Genomic DNA, 17,049 nt, shown 5'->3' on the forward strand with positions numbered 1-17,049 from the left:
AACTGTTTAAACACCTGGATCCAGCCCTGCCTGACGCCAATCTACTTATACTTCCAGTTTTGTAAGACAAGTTTCCGTGTTTCGTGTTAAGCTGACAGAAGTGGGCTTCTGTCATCTGTCCTAAAGCTGGGGGGGTCTGCAGAGTGATGACGGAACTGTTCAGGTAGAGCAGTGCTGTGTGGCAGGGGGACACGTGGGTCCCGGGGGCATGGCTGGCAGGAGAAAGCCACGACAAAGAGCTTCCTTTGAGCACTCCCCACAAACGGCAAAAGGTGAGGTTGGGAGGCTCGGACACGGTGCAGGCACTCCCTGGGCTCTGGTGCTGAGCCTGGGGCACAGGTCATGAGGCGCGGCATGCCCGCTGGTGAAGATGCAGCCTGGCTCAAGCAAAAGGGCTCAGCGGTCCTAACTGACCAACTCTCTCCTTGCCGCTCCTCTCTGCCAGGGGCTGCCCCGTCTCCTCCTCGTGCATGGGCATCCAGTTAAAGAGGCGGGAACTGACAGCTGACACTCAGGGACGTGTTCATACACGTACTGGGAGCAGGTCCGTGGGATGAAAAGCTCAGGCCCCTTTGAGCCCTGGCTCACAGGGTGAATGGAGAGACCGGGGCGACTCCGTGAAGAAGCTTCTGGGTCTGTTGAGGCTGGCAGGAGAACACTCTCCAGTTGGCATGAGGATGGGCCCCAAGCCTGTGTCAGGGACACACCTGTCAGCTTGACAGTGGTCAGTGGCAGAATCCTGGGGCCTGATCAGGTCCCTGGACGTGAGAACAAAGAGCCCCAGGAGAAGGAAGTAGGTCCTTGGTGGATAAACCTTAGGTCTCAACCTAAGCCGTGAAGAAAACTGACCAGGCTTTACTTCAAACAGTCCCGGAGGACAAGGTCTTCTTGCCAGCGCCAGGAAATAAGGGCCCTTGGGGAACTAACATTGAGAAGGGTTTGTTTTTATTTTTAATTCCCCCCCTTCCAGATGCAAGTGGAAGGGAGAACCCCAGGGGCTAAGGATGAGTGAGAGGTCAGAGGTGAGCCTTAGCATCACCCCTAGCACCAGGGCAGGGCCTCAAGCCCAGGGACTCCTGGACAGCACACTCCAGTAGGGCACCTCCCTTCACAGGCCTGCTGGGCTTCAGCCAACACAAAGAGCCTGAATGGGTTTCACTGCAGAGCAGACTCATCTTCCCCGCGGTGTAGGGGCTAGGACTACAGAGAGGAGGTGGGGGTGACAGAGGCGGGTGACCACTTCCTGGGATCCTGAGTATCTGTGGAGTCCCGAATTCTGGATGGTCACCCCCCTGTCCCAAGTGCCACGAGTGGCTGGTGCCTCCCTGCAGCAGTCTCACCGCCACTCCTCCTGCCGTCACTGACACGAGGCCTCCAGAAGGGGCAGGACTCGCCCTGGACTCAGTCTATTGACAGCAGCAACAGCAGGGAAGGAAAAACCAGGGCCGGGGAAAAATGCACTTAGGGTCTAATCTTGAGCTCCAACAATGACGGTCTATTACTGTTCCCGAGCATCCTTACTGCTGACATTTTATAGACAATTTCCAAAACAGGGCCTTGCCATTTCTGGATTATATTTCAGCTGTAACTTTTAAGTCTAATTATTTGAGCTGACAACCCCCTATAATAGGGCGGTGCGGCGCCTGGAGGCAACGGCATTCAGTGGAGTGACAGCCTAATCGCAGGGGGGAGGCAGCCCCGCAATCGGCATTCACTCGCGGAAATTTCTCTGATGAAAATAACACAACATTAAGGAGGGGATAAGGGGCAGGATTCACCGTATCAAGATAAAATAACTCTTTAATAAATAACCTTGTGGCTGCCGCAGAGCAGTAATTAAATGCTGGCGCACTCGGCACACAGTTTTAAGTAAAGCTGGAAAAATGTAAGATGTAATTATCAGCACCAAACAAATTACCAGCACGGCAAATCCCCCCCGGAATATTTAGAAACTCATTTCTGCCTTCCCATTAAATATTTGTGTACATGCTTATTTTTGGTGGAACCACAGAATGGGAAAAGGAGAAGGGACAAGGGACCGGGAGGGCGGGGGAGGGGGCCCAGGGGGAGGTGGTGGCAGGCTGGGCTCTCTCTGCTGATGACCGTTTTCTGAACTCGCCCCGGGCAGATTTGCCCGGTCAGCGAAACGGTGTAACTGAAATGCCCCAGAGCTCAGGAGTGCATATGATGATGATCAGGGCTGGTATCTGAGCCGAGGCTGCAGTCCTCCTCCCGACAGGCTCCCTCTCCTCGTGGAGGAAACCCAAGCCACAGAGAGAACGCAGAGGACACCAAGTGGCCCGAGTCTGCTCCCTGGGGTTTCACCCAGTGGACAGGCGGGTCTCCTCTAACCGCTCAGACCAAGGGACAGAGAAAGGACCGCTGCCTGTGTCCCTGCCCCTCGGCCCCTGTTGCTGGACCGAGGGCGGGGAGTAGGGGCCTGGCCCCTCGGGTGTGAGACTGCTCTGGAATGGGCTGCTGCAAGGTATCCAGGAAGCCCTCCCCGACCCACGGCCGTGCTAGGGCTGCTGCGAGGCTCACATATAGCTCTAAGCAGCAGTTGACCGCTTGGTCAGATGTGAGCTCCTGGTCGAATGCCCAGCACCCAGCGTGGGGCCGAGGAAATGCCAGCTGTCTGGGAGAAGGGCTTGGACCAGGTGGGAAGACCCTCATCTGGATCTAGCTGGAGAGGGAAGAGACCAGTCAATGGGAGGCTTCCTCAGTGAGACAAAGTGACCCCACCCACCCTGTGCCCCAGACACTAAGCTCCGTGGGCACAGCATGACTGCCGTCCGGCCAGCTTCGGGGAGGTGCTCAAGGACAGTGCAGACCCTGGAGGACATTCACCCTGGGCTGCAGGATCTTGAGGGGTGAGCTCATTCTAGATTAGCCTTCTCCTTCATCTTCCCAACGGTTTCAGCTGAGCTCTAGCAAATATGGATTTTAAGCAAGGGGGTGGTGGGAACTGTGTAAGGCCCCACAGTTGCACATAAAGCCCTACAACTCTTACAGAGCCCACAACCACTTCTGAGCTCCACCTGGAGCAGACTGCTGGCCTGGCCTGGGCACAAAGGCAGGGCCAAGTCTTGTGCCATGCACCATGCCCACCCAACCTCCCCAGCAGGGGAGCCCAGCTAAGGGGACATGCAGACACATGGGGTGGTCAAGGACCCAAGCAGCAGAAACATGCGGGGCAGGGGGGCTTGCCCACCCACCCCTGGTCCTGCCCGCCTGCCGGCTCAAACAACAGGAGCGCAGAGCCCGACAGGCGGGCAGGCCTGACGGGGGCGAGCCCGAAGAGCTGACCGAGCCCGCTGGTCCCTACTGACGGGGGCATCCCGTCGATGGGCGAACTGTAGATGGATAAGAAGTGAAAAGGACCAACCTTCTCGCTGATCTGAGAGATGAGAGTTTGGGTTGATGGCAGAGTGCGATGAGGATGAGGAGGGAATAAAAAAAGACAAGGAGAAACACAGAGAGAGTAAAAACAGGCCAACCTTCATCTGCCCACACAGCACGGAAACGAGACAAGACTCTTGTGCCCCACGCACACGCACGTGCCCAGAGGTGCGCGCGGACCACGCCGCTCACAAAAGACTCAGGACTCATGGAGGACACGGGTGGACAGGGCTGGGTCCCGCCGGCAGGTGCCGGGCGCCAAAGGGTGGGACAGGGATGGGTGGGAGTGTGGCAGAGGCAGGCCCCCGTGCCTCACGCACACCGCAAAGCTCAGACAGACCCGCTGAGCTCAGGGCCCACCCAGCCCACAAACCCACCGAGGCACATGGGCCACTAGAACCCCGCCACCGTGAGGAAGCCCCACGCTGCATGGCACCAGAGTGTGAGGAAGCTGGTCTGGAGCCTGTGGGGAGAAGCCACGGAGCCGTCGCCCCGTTTCGAGACAGCTGCGGCCCAGCAGCCAGGCCCCTGCAGAGAAGTGGGGAAGGGCGGGGGCAAGTAGGCCAGGCTCGGTGGAAAGCAGGGCCCGTCCCTGGTCCCTGGCAGCTGTGCGTCCTAAGAGCTAGACGGCAGAGACGCTGTGGATGGAAGGAGCGAGTGAGTCACTGGGGGAGGGAGTGGGATGGAGAGGCTGGTCCACCCGGCATGCCTGGGCCTGCTAGACCGTGGGTGGAGCTGCAGGCAACTGAGCAAAGTCAGACGAAACTGGGTGGCGCAGCCCCCGTGGTGCTTTCCCCGCGGCGGCGGCGGCTACCGACTGCCCAGCACGTCCTGCGTGCCCAGCACCGGGCTGGGAGCTCTCCACGCACGGCCCTGTGAAACGCGGCCGCTGTAGGTCTCAGAGAGGTGGTGGGAGCCCCGAGTCTGCGGGACAGAGGAGGGGTGTGAGGTGGACACTGGGGCCAAATCCGAGGAGGAGACATGACCTCGGGCCCCGTGGACGTGGCAGGAGACACGTGATGGAGATAGAGACAGATGGAGACAAGACCCAGAGCAAGGCTGTCCATCTGAAGAGTGCTTTGTAATGGCGGGGAGGGAGGATTCCCCCAAGCAACACTGGGCAAGGTCTGGAGACCCTGTGAGCTGTGACCAGGGGGTGCTATTGCATCCAGTGGGTCGGTAAACACCCAAAAATGCACAGGACAGCCCCACACAGCGAAGGGTTACTTGGCCTCAAATGTCAATGGTGTTGAGGTTGAGAAACCTGACCTGGCGTCCACACTGACTGGATGCTGAGGTTGAGCCCAGTGGGGGCCTCCGACTGGCCTGGAGGGTGACAGGTGCCCTGTCTGGAAGGAAGCTTTACCGCCGCTCTGCCAGGAAGCAGGCGGGCAGAGGCCAGCACTGGCGGCTTTCTCCATGTGTACCCACCCCCAAGAGGGGTTCAGGATACAGCAGCTGGTGTCCCAGAAGAGTAAGGGGCTGATGGGGTTCTCAGCACTGCTGGGGCAGAAAGCAGGGGCTCTGCCAGGACTGTGATATGGAGCAGGGGTGGACCCCAGATGCCAGGGTCCTAGCAGCATGGCTTAGGGTTCTGTCCTAGGGCTACAGGGCAAATCTCTCTCTGCAAAGCAGGGCAGGTACAGATTCAGGTGCAGCCTGGCTATGAGACATGTCCTAGGGACAGACTGAGGACTGGCCCCACAGGTACAGATTCAGGTGGGGCCTGGCTATCAGACACGTCCTAGGGACGGACTGAGGACTGGCCCCACAGGAATGTGTGTGTGCGCCAGGAAGAGGGAGGGAAAACCAAAGTGAGGTTGTCCCTATTTTAGGATTCCTAGCAAGTGGGGCTAGAACTAAAGGAACATCCACATTCCTGGCCCAAAAGGCCTGTGGAAATAGGCCCAGGAAGGCAGTTCAGGAAGACCTGTGGAAGTGGGGGATGGGCCATGGCAGGACCCAGTTAAGAGTCCTGCCTGAGCCCATCATGTGCGGACAGTGGAGTTCCCACGGACAAGGAGGTAAGAACTGCCTGCTCAGGGCCGGAGCCACCAGCTACAGCACCTGAGCTCAGCTCATCCAAAGAGACCCACTGTCCCACCTCGGGCTGAGGCCAGGGTGATGGTGACTTCAGAGAACGCTGCCCCGCCAAGACGATGACGAGGAGCTCAGCCGCCCCGGCTCTGGGCTTTCTGCCTTAGTACGGTGCCTGTAGCTCCGCCTGCCCCTCCTCTCCCTGGTGCAGCCTCATGCAGTGAAGGATTTCACTGCGGAGGCCTCGAAACTCCACATTCTCAACCTGATGGTCTTCTGGAAGAAGTGCTGGGTCAGATCAACACAGCAGTTGGAACTGTCTGGGTGGAGGAGAAAGGTCTCTGAGCAGGGTCTTCAGTTGCTCCTCTCAGAGGGAACTCATTAGGACCCAGTGCATTGGTCAGAAGCTCTGCCGAGGGCAGCATGGGGGGAAGGCCGTGCAATTTGTGACACGCTCATCTTGGCCATCTGGGTGACAGGCATGCTCCTAGCCTCCATGCCCTGAAGCTGCTCCTTAAGACAGTTCAGGTGAGCCCTGAAGAGCAGAACACCTGAGAAGGGGACCACTGGGGACCTCCCATCCCATGCCCCCAGTTCTGATGAGGCATCAGCCACCCTCTGAAGCCCCATTTTCCCCTCACCTGTGGCCTCTTAGGATCTTGTGCCCTGACAGCACAGCCCCTTAATAAGCTCAAGGTTGATGGCCTAATTCTCTCTGATCTGTCTGACCACGTGGCCCTGAAGGGTGGGACAGGCCACTGCGATCGCCCTGCCCCACACTTGGCTTGAGCGGACAGGCAGATGACCCCCGCTGTGAAGCTGTACTAAGCACTTAGCGTGATGAAATCATCACTGCGAAGAAGCGGCATCCACTTTCCTTTAGAAATCCCCCGAGGGGAGACGGTTTCACTTTTCACGACGCCCATCTATGAAGGAGGGTTAAGTGGGGGGGTGGTGGGGTAGAAGGGGTGCCAAGGGCCCTTCCTCGATACTGTGTACACAAAACCCAGAGTGTTCTCAGGAAGCGGCAGGTGGCCAGCTTTGGTTCCCCTTGGGCTGTGAGCACGACAGACTGGACAGGCCAAAACAGCCCCAGACCCTCTCTGCTGGGCACTTGGACTTGTGAACACGTGACCCACTTAATCCCAGCAAGAAACACCTCAAACGCACGAGGTGCTCACCTGCAGGGGCTCAAAGCTGCCTGGGCCTGACCCCCCTACACAAGGGTCCCGGCTGATGACAAGGCACAGCTGGCTCCTCCTCCAGGAAGGCCCAGGCAAACCTGGTCAAAGGCAGGTACATCTGGCCTGAAGCCCACCCTGCTGGGGTGGGCAGGACAGACTCAAGGAAGACCAGGCAGGTGTGAATATGTTCACACACAGACATGTGCGCCTACTCACACACACACACACACACACACACAGTCTGCTCGGAAGGCTCTAGACTCTCGTGGGGCTCCAGGCCCATGAGGCAGGACCTATAAGAGATACAAATGCTCCCAAGAGCGGCTGTTCCCAAAGGCCCTGTGGGAGGAAGGCAAAGTCGGGCAGATGTTAGGAGTTTGCCCAGTGGGAGCTGCTGCTGCTACGGCTGCTGCAGAGAGAGGCAGAAAGGAGGAGAGACAAGGCCCAGGGCAGCCAGTGGGTCCACACCAAGGTTCTGGGCAGCAAGCCCGGCAGGTGTGGCTCGCCCCACAGGGTCAGGCAGGGCTGGACACCACCTGAGTCCTTACCTCGCACGTATAGGTTGGCAGGAGCCGAGTAGCGAGTGCCTGCGGAGTTGGTTGCCACACACTCGTACTTGCCTTGGTCCGACTCCTCGCTGCTCTCAATCTGCAAGGCACCTGTGGGGACACAGAGACGGCGGTCTGGCCTGGACCCTGAGGAGGGCTCTCGACAGCACCCAAGGCTCGGGTTGACCAGATGTGGTAGGCATCAGGGCCACACCTGGCACAGATGCTGCTTCCGGGAAGCTCTCCCTGACAAGCCCAGAGGCCTCTTGGACGGAACCAAGGGTCAAGCTCCGGATATCAACCCCGCCCCACTTGTGGTCTAGCTGGGCCTGTGGACTCGGCCAGGGGCTCCACCCCAACCCCCAACTCCACCAAGCAACTGCCACGCTCTGGCCAGTACGCAGTACTGGAGCCTGTTTGCTAATGAGCATCCCCAATCAGAGCACCACAGAGCCTATGCGTGGGTGGGAGCAGCCTGGAACCCACGGGCGTACAATGCCCTCCTCGGGCAAGGCCTGAGATTCTACTGCCCACCAGAACCCACAGGAAGGAAGGGCTGGCCCTGCGGGCCTGGGGCCCAGCAGCCTCTGCCCACAGAACCCCTCCTCCCCGCCCCCACCTCCACCCCCGCCAGCCCCACCTATTCCGGCTCCTCTCCTCAGCCTGGTCCCTGCTAAAGTGCTTCGACCCACCGCAGCTCCTGCATAATTCAGGAGGCTAATGGAGGCTGCAGCTCCCACTCGGGCCAGCGCCCTGAGGGGCTGCTCTGGCCGCAGACGAACAAATAGGAGCCGGGACCTGGGGAGGGGGAGAGGGAGGTGGGCGCTGAAAATGACCCTCACAGAGGGTGGAGGAAAGGGCCGGGGCCAGTCCTGGCAGGTCCAAGTACCAGGTCGGGGAGGCCAAGGGGAGGGCGAGGTGGGGGATGGGGGTGAAACCAGGACGTGGCCACCCCCGGCCCCGGCAGTAAGCGCCTGAGAGCACTGCTGCTGACGAGGGTACACCGGGCGGACCGTCGTGACAGGAACACCCCGAGGCACAAGCAACACCCGCTCCCTGGAACAAGCTGACAGACAATCACACCCACGCAGGACGCTCCAACGGACAGTTAACAACCCCACAGGACACAGCCTGACAGAAACCCCTGCCTACACAGACCTACCCCACTCAGAGCCCAGGCCGGCTGACGGTCACACCCACACAGGACGCAGACAGAACTGCCCGATCCCGCCCGACCCAATGGGACAGGAGCCACAGGAGGAGCCCTCGTGGCCCAGGCTCCGGGGGGCAGGGGGTGTGGGGTCCCACTGCAGGTCTGAGCTGTAACAGCCTCTTCACCCCCTGATACCTCTCTTTCATCACCCAAATGCTAGGCAACAGGAGGGGCTATGAACACTGGAGGTGGGAAGAGAGATGCTTAGGCTCAACCCCAATGCAGAGGGAGAAAGGGCTGGCCGGCTCTGTGGTCCTGATCGGCTCTTCCCACCAGCATCAGGGCACATGAGGACCCAGGACACATGCCAAATACCCAGCTCCTACGAGAACAGCCCTGATGGGCACCCAACAGGTCATGTTTATGGGATGGATGGACGCTGTCACAGAAAACGCTCATTCAAGCAGATGCGGGTCAGGCCCCTGGCCAAGGGGTGAGGGGGCTGTACGCAGTTCAGCTGAGGGGAGGAGGGAGCCCTGGCAGCTGGTGCCACAGGTGAGGGCAGGAAGTGGTACCTGGGTGGAGGAGGAGGCTCCCTTGCATTAAGAACCAGGACTGGTCAGGGGACCCCACGCAGACCCTGAGACTACTGCACACAGAAACCCCCAAATCTGGAACCAACACCATGAGCCTGCAGTGGGGACTTGGTCCCATCTTCTGCTCTGAAAACAGCTTGAGCCTGAACTCCGAGGGTCTAGAGGTGCCCAAGGATACTGAGAGGCGGGGAGAAAACGATGTGAATACAAATACTACAGAAGCCACCATTTTACAGGATGTCTGCTCTGGGCCAGACCATACCCAATCCTCTCCCTCTGCTCTAGTCATCATACCCCATGAGGTGGGTCCCTGGCCTCAGCCTAAACAGGAGGAAATAGACTTTAGAGAGAGAAACTGAGTTTTCAAAGGACATGAAGTGAGTCAAACTTGAACGTGGCTCTTCGTGGATCTTTGAGTCCAGTCTGGGCTTGGAATCCCAGAATGTAGGGTCCTGAAGCATGAAAGCAGCTGGAGCTCATAGGTCAGGGGATCAGGCTACCCAGGACCCTGTTAATTTCTATTGTCATTCCAGCCTGTTAGTTTTAACTGCATGTCCTTCCTAGTGTTTGCTGGACTGAGGGATTTACAGGGGGAGCCTCAATCTACCACAGGGCCGGATGCTGAAGGGGGAGCTAGCAATAATTAAAGGCCCCAAGACCAAGAAGGTTCTTGAGAAGGAAGGCAAGGCTTGGTCATGCTCCCCCACCTCACGGGAAGATTCTCCATCTCTGGCTAGCCTTGAAGACCAGGGCCTCGCTTCCCTGCAGGAGTCAGCAGAGCCCCTTCTGTCTGCGGGGCTGGCCTAGAGGGCCTGGTCAGTGGGCTTGCAGGCCCAAGGCAGGGATGAGCCGAGTTATGTCCACAATCCAGACTTGGAATGGATGAGTCACAGGAGGGGATGGCTGAGAGTGGATGCGTGTGGTGGCCGGTGGTGCTGAGGGGCCGGAGCTGGAGATGAGGAGGCTGGAGAGGCGGGGATGGGGGAGGTGACGACGGGACGGGACGGGATGGAGTGGTGGTGACAGCGTGGCGAGGCGTGGCGTGGCGAGATGCACGGACAGCATTCTTACCTCTGATTGGTGAACCACCTGGCGAGGTAATTTGAATGCAAATAAGATCAGAGAGAAGCATTAGTACAAAAGGAAGGAAAGCCACAAAAAGCCAAATCAGATAAAATAAAACACGAGAGAGGGCCTTAATAAATACACAGAGAAATTGAGGCCTGGCTAAGGCCACTGCAAGTGGTATGTGAGCAAGCGCCAGCTGCGTGGAGGCGAAGCTGTGTTCCCCAGGTCACTGGCAAGGCTCTGAGGAGGGGGGCAACTGAGTCTAAGTCAGCAGGGCTGGGCGGGGGGTGATAGGAATCAGGACAGTGAGGCAGGGTTTCTGAAGACCCCATGGCTGAGGTCAATGGAGGGGGAAGGTGAAGAGAAGAGGCGATAACCCCACCCTGCAGGGACTCCCAAAGTGCACAGGATGAAGCAGGATTTCAAAATAGAGGACTTACCCAAAGTAAAGCATTTAAGCAGTCAGAAAAAAGGGCTAAAGGGAGGGCTCACTTCAGGCCACCACCAGCCCAGCCCCCCACAAACACACACACCAGCCCCCTCCTCACCATCTGGTGGCAGATCCCTGTGATGAGGTCACTCAACCCTGCTAAACAAAGTGACTGCAGAGTACCCCCAACCTGGCTGGTGAGAGGCAGAGGCCATTCCCTGCACCCCTTTGCCTGTTCATTGCCTTATAACCCTGGGAATCAGCAGCCTAGAGGGCCAGATGCTCACTCTGCAAACGCCTGGTGCGGGGCTGTTATCAGGTCTGGACTGGCTCCCTCCCCAACAGCGGACCTGCTCTCCGGCTGCCCCATCCAGAGGAGTAGGGGCCTGTGGACAGGTCCAGGTCAGTGCTGTCTCTGCCCCTCTCTGCCCACTCCTGGGGAGGGCAGAGTGCCGGGAGACAAACACTGATTACGGCTCATTGAACCCAGTGACACCCACTGAGGAGGAATTATCCATCTTGGCAAGAATGAAGAAACAGAGGCTGAGGAACATCAAGTGCTCGAAGCCCCAGGTCACACAGCTTATGAGGTGGCAGGAACCAACCAGGGCTGGCTCACGGCCTTCCCACTGGACCAGGCTGCCTCCTGCAGACACACAGATTGGAGAGAAGGCAAAGGCAGCACTGGGCCCTGGGCAATGTGTGAGGCACACAGAGATGGTCCAAGGAGAATCATCTTCCCGGTGATCCTCCAGGCGTGGTCCACAGACCTTCAGGGTTCCTGAGGCCCTTTCAGGGGTCTGCAAGGTCAAAGCCGTTTTCACACTACTGAGAAGCTTTTGGCCTTTTTCACTCCTGTTCTCTCATAAACGTACAGCAGAGTCTCCTGGAGGCATCAGGATATGTGATAGCACAACAGACCAAAGACAGAAGCAGACAGGAGGATCCAGCTGCCTTCTATTAAGCCCCAAATTAAAGAGATTTGTAAAAGTGTAAAACAGGGCCGCTCTTCTCACTGAATGCTTTTGTTTCACAAAATATAATTATTTTCCATTAAAAAATGTTGTTTATGTTAACACATAATGGGTTTTTAAATTATTTTAAAGTGGATTAATAAATATTTAAAACCTTCTTGGTCTTAACATCTAAAGTGGCAAATACTGATAAATAAAATCCACACTAACAAAAGCTCTTAGAGACCCTCTGATATTTACAGCCAGGGGTCCTGAGACTACAACGTCCACAGGCTGATCTACTCCTACAATCCAGGTCCGACATGGGAGGGGGAGGGGGGAAGGGAGGGGAAGGGGTGGCCACCTAAATGCTCCAGGCCTGGGATCCCTAGCTCTGGCCTCAGTAATTCCCAAACCTAACCTGCTGTGTGACAAGACTCTGGGCCTCTCTGGAAGGTCGTTTCCCCATCAAACTGAAAGAATTTGTCTTTTCCATTTTCCGTGATGAGTGTGGGAGACAGGAGGGTCCCTCAGATCCACACTGCCCCTGAGGAGTGCCAGAGTGTTCGGATAAAAGGGACCATTGCTGACAGCAGACCCTCCTGGCAGACCAGCTGGTGGTGGGATGAAATGGGGGCTGCCGCCCTCAGGCCCACCAGAGTTCCATCTGTCTGGGCCAGTGGGCCTCTTTCTGCAGCCAGATGCTGGCATCCAGGCTCAGGTGTCTGGGTGAGCAGCGGACAGTGTGGGCAAGTGGTCCTCCACGGTGATGGGGATGGTGGCATGCACACTCAGGCCGTGGGATGAGCGGAGCACAGGAGGTGTCCCACAGTGGTCCTTCCAGGTTGGGCAGAGTATGGGGCCCACAGCAGTGGTTTGGAGCCCCACCTGGCGGTCAGCCCCGTCTTGGCTCCAGTGATGCTGCCCGCTCCTGAATGACTTCCACTCTCCCTGAGTTTGTGCCCATTCCTCTGGGGCCCACACTGGGTCTCAAGTTCAAATCCTTCAAGAGACACAGGCTGTGGCAGCAGGTGACGTCACTTCGGAGAAGAAAGCACCTGTTGAGCAGGGGTTGCGCCTGGGCCGTGCACATGCACTTGTCTCATGCTTTTGCTCCAGGGGGCCACGCCCTGGTGCCATGTGCTGGGGCTCAGTCTGCAGACACCTGAGGAGTTCTGGGTATAGTCGGGGAGGGCCTGAGGTTTGGAGAAGATGAGGCTGTGGCGCTCTGGGGCCCTGGCAGGGCCCAGCCTCTCCTCAGGCCCAGGTTAGTCGGATGTGATAGTAGAAGGCCCTGGATGCCGTCCCAGGGGAGCTCTCCAGCCTCGGATCTCCACGTGACCCTGGGTGGGTGACTCCCTAACTTGGCTGTAAAGCAGGCATGATAATCACAAACTGTCCTACTTCTCACAGTTGCAAGAGAATCAAGTGCAACCAAAGGCAGGAAAGCACTTTGTAAACGGTTGGTGATGCATAAACTGTGAGGTCCCTGTAAAAGCTGAGAGCTTGGGGCTATTCCACTGCATCAGGGAAGCCCCTGTCAGACATGCCTGGCACAGTTCCACACCCTTCTCAACGGTACAGGCCAGGAGCAGCAGCTACTGGGTCAAGGGTCAGGACCAGGGTCAGGCAGTGATGGAAAGAGTCCTGTTATTGAGCAAGTGGGATGACTGAGGCCCCTGAGATGCCATCCCAGGAGCTGGATCCTGGGCCATTACCCTTAGGTCACCGCTTTCACATGGCAGGAAAGGTCAAACAAGAAAGGTTTCCCCAGACCTGAGAAGCAGGTCTGCAAGGACAGGGCCCAAAGGTCATCAGGAAATCGTTTATCCTCAGGGCTCAGAGATATCTGTCCTATCGCTGGGCTTGTGCTGGTCACCCGCCAGACCCTTGCAGGCGGGAGCCAACCCCAGGCCCTCCTTGCAGAACACCCAGGCTAAGTGACCAGAGCTGGAGCCAGATGGTGACAACACATAGCAAGGGGAGTCCTGAAGGAGTGGGCCTCAGGCAGAGAAGGGGGACTTCACGTTCTAGTGAATGTGAGTAGAGAGTGAGGATGTGGCTGGGGGGCTCGCTACAAATCAGGGAGTGACTAGAGCTATGAAGAGCCCCATTCACAGACCCCTCATCACAGGCGTCAGCTATAGCTCTCACCACCACTGCCTCACTTAATCCTCACTGTAACTCCTTTTTAAAGATGAGAAACTGAAGCTCAAAGTTAAGTAACTTGAGTGAGGCCAAGAGGCTAGTGGGTGAAGCCAGGACCCGATGAGAAGAAGCTAGAGACGTGAGCTGGGGAAGAGTGAGAAAGGCTGTGTGTGCCTGTCCAGGAGTGTGCACCTGACCATGGAGGCAGCGGGATGCCACTGGGGTCGTCAGAGCATGTGGGGCACGTGCAGGAAACCCTCCCAGTGCTGCAGGCCCGAGTCAAGGGCAGAGCCTGGAGAGCAGTGTTCAGTGATCTGGGATACTGGAGGAGGAGGGAAGACCAACGTGAAAGCAATGTGGGTGACCAATCAAGAGGGTTAGGGAGTTCCTTATGTGGAGCAGGAGTTGCGGTGTATCCTAAGTTCCAGGTTAGAGGGGCTGCCACTCACAGAGAGAGGGTCAGTGGAAGCAGGACACCATTGTTCGGAATGGAGTTACCCCCCTTCATGGTCAGGGTGACACCCAGAAGGCAGAGGGCTTTTTTAGTCTAGGACTCCGGCAGGATGTTTGGGTTAGAGAGACAGAACAGGGACTCGCAGGCGTGGAGACAGATGGAACCTGAAGCTCCAGGAGTGGGCGAGCCAGCCGGGGGAAGGGCTCTGTCTATGGGGCAAGAGCAGGGCTCACGCGCTCCCTGCCTGGAGGAGTGAGCAGACTGGGCTGCCGAGCAAAGAAGGGGCACTCGGAAAAGAGGGAAGCTGGGGTGACAGGCGAGCGAGTGGGTTGAGAGGGAGGCAGGGTGGCTGCTGAGAAGCCGAGGAGGCCAGTGAGCAGCATTCCGCACGGGAGCCGACTCACGGAGCCGTGAACGGGTGGCACCGGGCCCGGCACACAGCAGGCGCCACATAAAAACTTGACGAACGGAACACGCGGGACGGCGTGCCTTCCCGGAACTGCTGCCACAGACGTCGCCATGCCGGGTGCAGGCCAGGCCTGCGGGGAGGACCATCTGGCTGCTTGGGGAGCCTGCCTGGGGGCTGCGGGCACACGCAGAGGAGTCGAACCGTGGCGGCCGCTGTGCCACGCTGGGCAGCGGCCGCAAACGCTGGCGGCCTGTTTCCTGCCTTGATTATGGCTGTTTTAATTAACTGCGCTACAGCTGCCTCCATCTTGTTGAGTTTTAATTAAATTAAATGAGCTAACACTTCGTAGGCTGTCTCAGGCGGCCGCAGCTGGGACCAGAATCCTGCCCCTGCTGGGTGGCTCATCCTTTCCTCCTCCCCTGGACACCATGGGGGCGCCTACCCGGCTGGAGCTGATGTGGAGGGACTGGCACCCCAGGGAGTGGCAGGACACCTCGGTAGCTGGCCAGGCCCCGAGAGGGGCAGGGTCATGACCTCCTTTGCGGAGGTGACACCACAGCTGATGGGTATGGTTGGTGCTGGTAATCCGGCCTGAGCCCACCATCCCACAGCTAGCAGGAGGGCTCCTGGACTGAGGTTGACCAGCCCAGCCCGCACTGGCGGCAGACGCAGAGCTGCAGCCAAGCTGATTCCAAGGCTCCCTTCCCACAAAAACGGAATCAATTATCCTGGCAGGAGCCTCGCAGGCAGATCGATCGACAGGGCGACACCTCCCGCCCAGTTTCAAGGCAGCATCCTTGCTCGCAGGGCTCCAAGCTGGCTCGACTGAGACATCCAGAGGAGACAGGTGGCCCTGGTGGCCAAAGGATGGCTGAACATCCCCCTGGCTGCAAGCCTTTGAGGTCCAGCCTTTGGAAGCCTGAAGAATCAGACATCTTTGGCCTTTTTCCCTGCCGTCCAGAGAAGCACAGAGAAACACCATCCAGGCCCCCCTCTCAGGCTGGGCTCCAGGGAAGGCGGAGGATGAATGCCCACAGAGTACCTTCGCAGAGCCCAACACAGGCTGGGAAAGACACTCGTGCCTCCAGGCGCAGAGGTGGACTAAAGTCTGGAGTCGGACAGTCCCGGGAAGGTGAAAGAATCGCCGATGATTCACTACCAAGCTCTCTTCCTGGGCATGTCAGGTGGCCCCTACCGCAGTATCTGGCGCACCCACCAGGTGCCCTCTGATCAGCCCTGGAAGGTCAACCCAGGCCGAGGCCTCCCATAGCTTCCAGGCCCAAGAAGGACATGCTGGGATCCGACCCAGCGCCTTTCCTGAAGTCTGCGCAGCCCCTTGACCCTTGCTCTCTGCTCACCTGAACGCAGTTGCTTGATGCGGCCGTTGCTTGCTGCGGGGTCCACAGGGAGGAAGTCCTTGAACCAAGAGATCTCAGGGTCTGGATTCCCGCCTGCTGCGCACAGCATGGTGGCCGTGCGGGCCTTCTCCACCACCTTCAGCTGAGGCCCCATGTCGATGGAGGGGAACCCAAAGGGCAGCTGACCTTCTGCAGACAGAAAGCAAAGGTGCACGTTAGGGCTGGCACCACCTGCCTGATGGGACTGTCATGATTCCCAGGGCAGCTGCGACCCTTGGCTCCTCTCTTCTCTGCATTCTAAGTACGAAGCCTGCCCTGACGTGAGGAACCAGAGTCTGGAGCCCCTCTGCCCAGCCCTGCCCTTCACAGGGCCAGCGAGCTACCAGGGGGCCCACCCTGTCCTGTCAGAGGGTTTACACGTCTGAGAAGTAGGCCTCAGACTGCAGACATGAGTACTTAGCTCTCCAGGCCCTGGGAAAATGATTTTGAGCCTCTCTTAGCCACAGAAGAAAGTGCTTCGTGGACACTGGGCTGGAGGGGGCCCATGGCCCCCACAGTGGCATCACCAGCCACAACTCAGCCCAAAGGCTCCCTGTGCCATCCAGTCCCCACCCTCTTGTGTGCATGTGTAGTGTCCTTTCTGCTACCTGCACCCAGCCTTCAGCTCCACCACGGGGCAGAGCCCCATGTCACAGCCTGGGATCTGGCCCTGACTCTGGGTACCCCTTGCCTTACCAATGACCCGTCTCCACCCTGGTCCCCACCCTGAACCTCCTTCCCTACTCAGTCCTGACCCTGGAGGCCATGGTCAGGCCCGGGGACCAGGTCTGAGCATGTAGAGGCTGAAGAGATTTAAAAAAAAAAGCCCTGTGAGGACATCAAAAGTCGATGAGGGAGGCAAAACTCCTTGGCTGCTTTCTCCCAGCTTGCCAGGGGCTGGGGGCTCACAGAGGAGTCACATCCACAGGAGCAACAGGCAGGGACTGCAGTAGCACACCCCTGCTCTCACTGCACATGGACTCCTGCATCAGCCCTGAGGGGCCCGGATGGGGGCAAGGCTGCGCACCCCCCACCTGGGAGCACATGGGGCTGAACACAGACTCTGGACAAGTGCAGACCAAGAAGAGCTCCCGCCTCCATCACTAACTAGCTCTGCGACCTGGGAGTGTTACTAATCCTCTCCCTTTATCCATTTTTATCTATTAACAAGGTTCAAGTGCCCTCCTTATAAAGTCATCGTGAAGACTACATCTAATGATGCACATAAGGTGCTGCAAAGTATCAAAGAATCTGAACCCCAGGACTACTGGCT

The 17,049-nt window shown here is 58.1% G+C and overlaps 1 protein-coding gene across 1 annotated transcript in view; it reads right to left on the reverse strand.

Moving 5' to 3' along the window:
• Positions 1 to 17,049, reverse strand: part of PTPRF (protein tyrosine phosphatase receptor type F) — an 83,693-nt gene that overhangs the window by 32,600 nt on the left and 34,044 nt on the right. The window contains 2 exon segments of the mRNA XM_043875635.1: positions 7,169 to 7,279; positions 15,738 to 15,926. Of these exon segments, the coding sequence (XP_043731570.1) occupies positions 7,169 to 7,279; positions 15,738 to 15,926 (300 nt within the window).

This window comes from Cervus elaphus, chromosome 20 (assembly GCF_910594005.1).
Source record: "Cervus elaphus chromosome 20, mCerEla1.1, whole genome shotgun sequence".
Lineage (NCBI taxonomy): Eukaryota > Metazoa > Chordata > Mammalia > Artiodactyla > Cervidae > Cervus > Cervus elaphus.